The following is a 1222-nucleotide window of genomic DNA, read 5'->3' on the forward strand; positions in this document are numbered from 1 at the left end:
ACGCTCCGCCCACCGATAGGACCGCCGTCTGCAGAGGCAGAACGCTCCGCCCACCGATAGGACCGCCGTCTGCAGAGGCAGAACGCTCCGCCCACCGATAGGACCGCCGTCTGCAGAGCGGCGCGTCTCTGCTCACCGATAGGACCGCCGTCTGCAGAGACAGAACGCTCCGCCCACCGATAGGACCGCCGTCTGCAGAGCGCCGCGTCTCTGCTCACCGATAGGACCGCCGTCTGCAGAGGCAGAATGCTCCGCCCACCCATAGGACCGCCATCTGCAGAGCGCCGCGTCTCTGCTCGGCCAGATGCTCTAATACTGAGACAGAGGGGAGAAGCGGCGCTAAAAATGCGATATAAAAAGCATAAGGAGTTGCGAGCACGAAGCAGCATTTCCTCCGACCGTTGAGCCAGGCAGCTTGGAGGGGAAAGACAAAAAAAACTGAAAAAAAAAAGCAGAGCGACAAAAGAAAAGCAACATTTCATCAGAGACAGAAAGACGCGCTGCAGACGGAGAGCCTCCTCTAGTCTTCTCCAGACGGCGCCTCCTCTTCTGAGCCGTTCTCTTCCTCCTCATCTTCCTCCTCCTCCTCCTCTTCCTCTCCTCCTGCAGACTCCTTTGTTGTCTTGGGGGCGGGGGAAGTCTCCTCCTTCTTCTCGCCTGCCTCCTCCTCTTCCTCCTCCAGAGGACTCTCTGGCTCCTCCTCCTCCTCCTCCTCTTTGGGTGAGCTCTTCTCCACAGTCTTGGAGCTGGGGCGTCCCTTCCCCTTTCCTTTCATGGGGCTCGGGGTGACTGCAGGGAAGAAGAAGAAGAAGACGGTTCAGGGCGGCCATTGCTGCCTCAGAGTGATGGCACTGAGACCGGAGCAGACGCTACCTGTGGCCTTTAGTCGCGGTTTGGGGCTCTTCTTCTCCTTCTTGTCTGGCCGTCCTCGTCGAATCACCTTCTTTCCTTTCTTCTTGGAGCGGCCGTAGTCGCTGTCATCATCATCCTCCACCATGAAGTCTTCATCGCTGCCAGACTCGTCAGCTGTGGGGAACACAGAGATTCCCGTTTCATTAAACTGAAGCAGAGGATCATGGGAAAAGCAGAGGATCATGGGAAAAGCTGTTTGAAAAGTGCAGCTCGCCATGTTCTGAGGAAAACCGGATCTATCTGCAATCAGTGGCCGATGGAACGTTGAACCCAGGGCTCCGCTTCACCAAGCAGGTCTAAATTGATCCAG

The 1222-nt window shown here is 57.0% G+C and overlaps 1 protein-coding gene across 1 annotated transcript in view; it reads right to left on the bottom strand.

Annotated features, from left to right (window-relative positions):
* Positions 1–398: 398 nt before the first annotated feature.
* nucks1 (nuclear casein kinase and cyclin-dependent kinase substrate 1) overlaps positions 399–1222 on the bottom strand; it is a 13778-nt gene continuing 12954 nt past the window's right edge. Inside the window, exons 7-8 of the mRNA XM_015368869.1 lie at positions 874–1026; positions 399–789 (exon numbers count right to left, since the gene is read on the bottom strand). Coding sequence (XP_015224355.1) covers positions 521–789; positions 874–1026 — 422 coding nt within the window. The 3' untranslated portion in view covers positions 399–520. The remainder of the gene's footprint in view (positions 790–873; positions 1027–1222) is intronic.

Source organism: Cyprinodon variegatus, unplaced genomic scaffold (assembly GCF_000732505.1).
Source record: "Cyprinodon variegatus isolate N-32 unplaced genomic scaffold, C_variegatus-1.0 Scaffold2199, whole genome shotgun sequence".
NCBI lineage: Eukaryota > Metazoa > Chordata > Actinopteri > Cyprinodontiformes > Cyprinodontidae > Cyprinodon > Cyprinodon variegatus.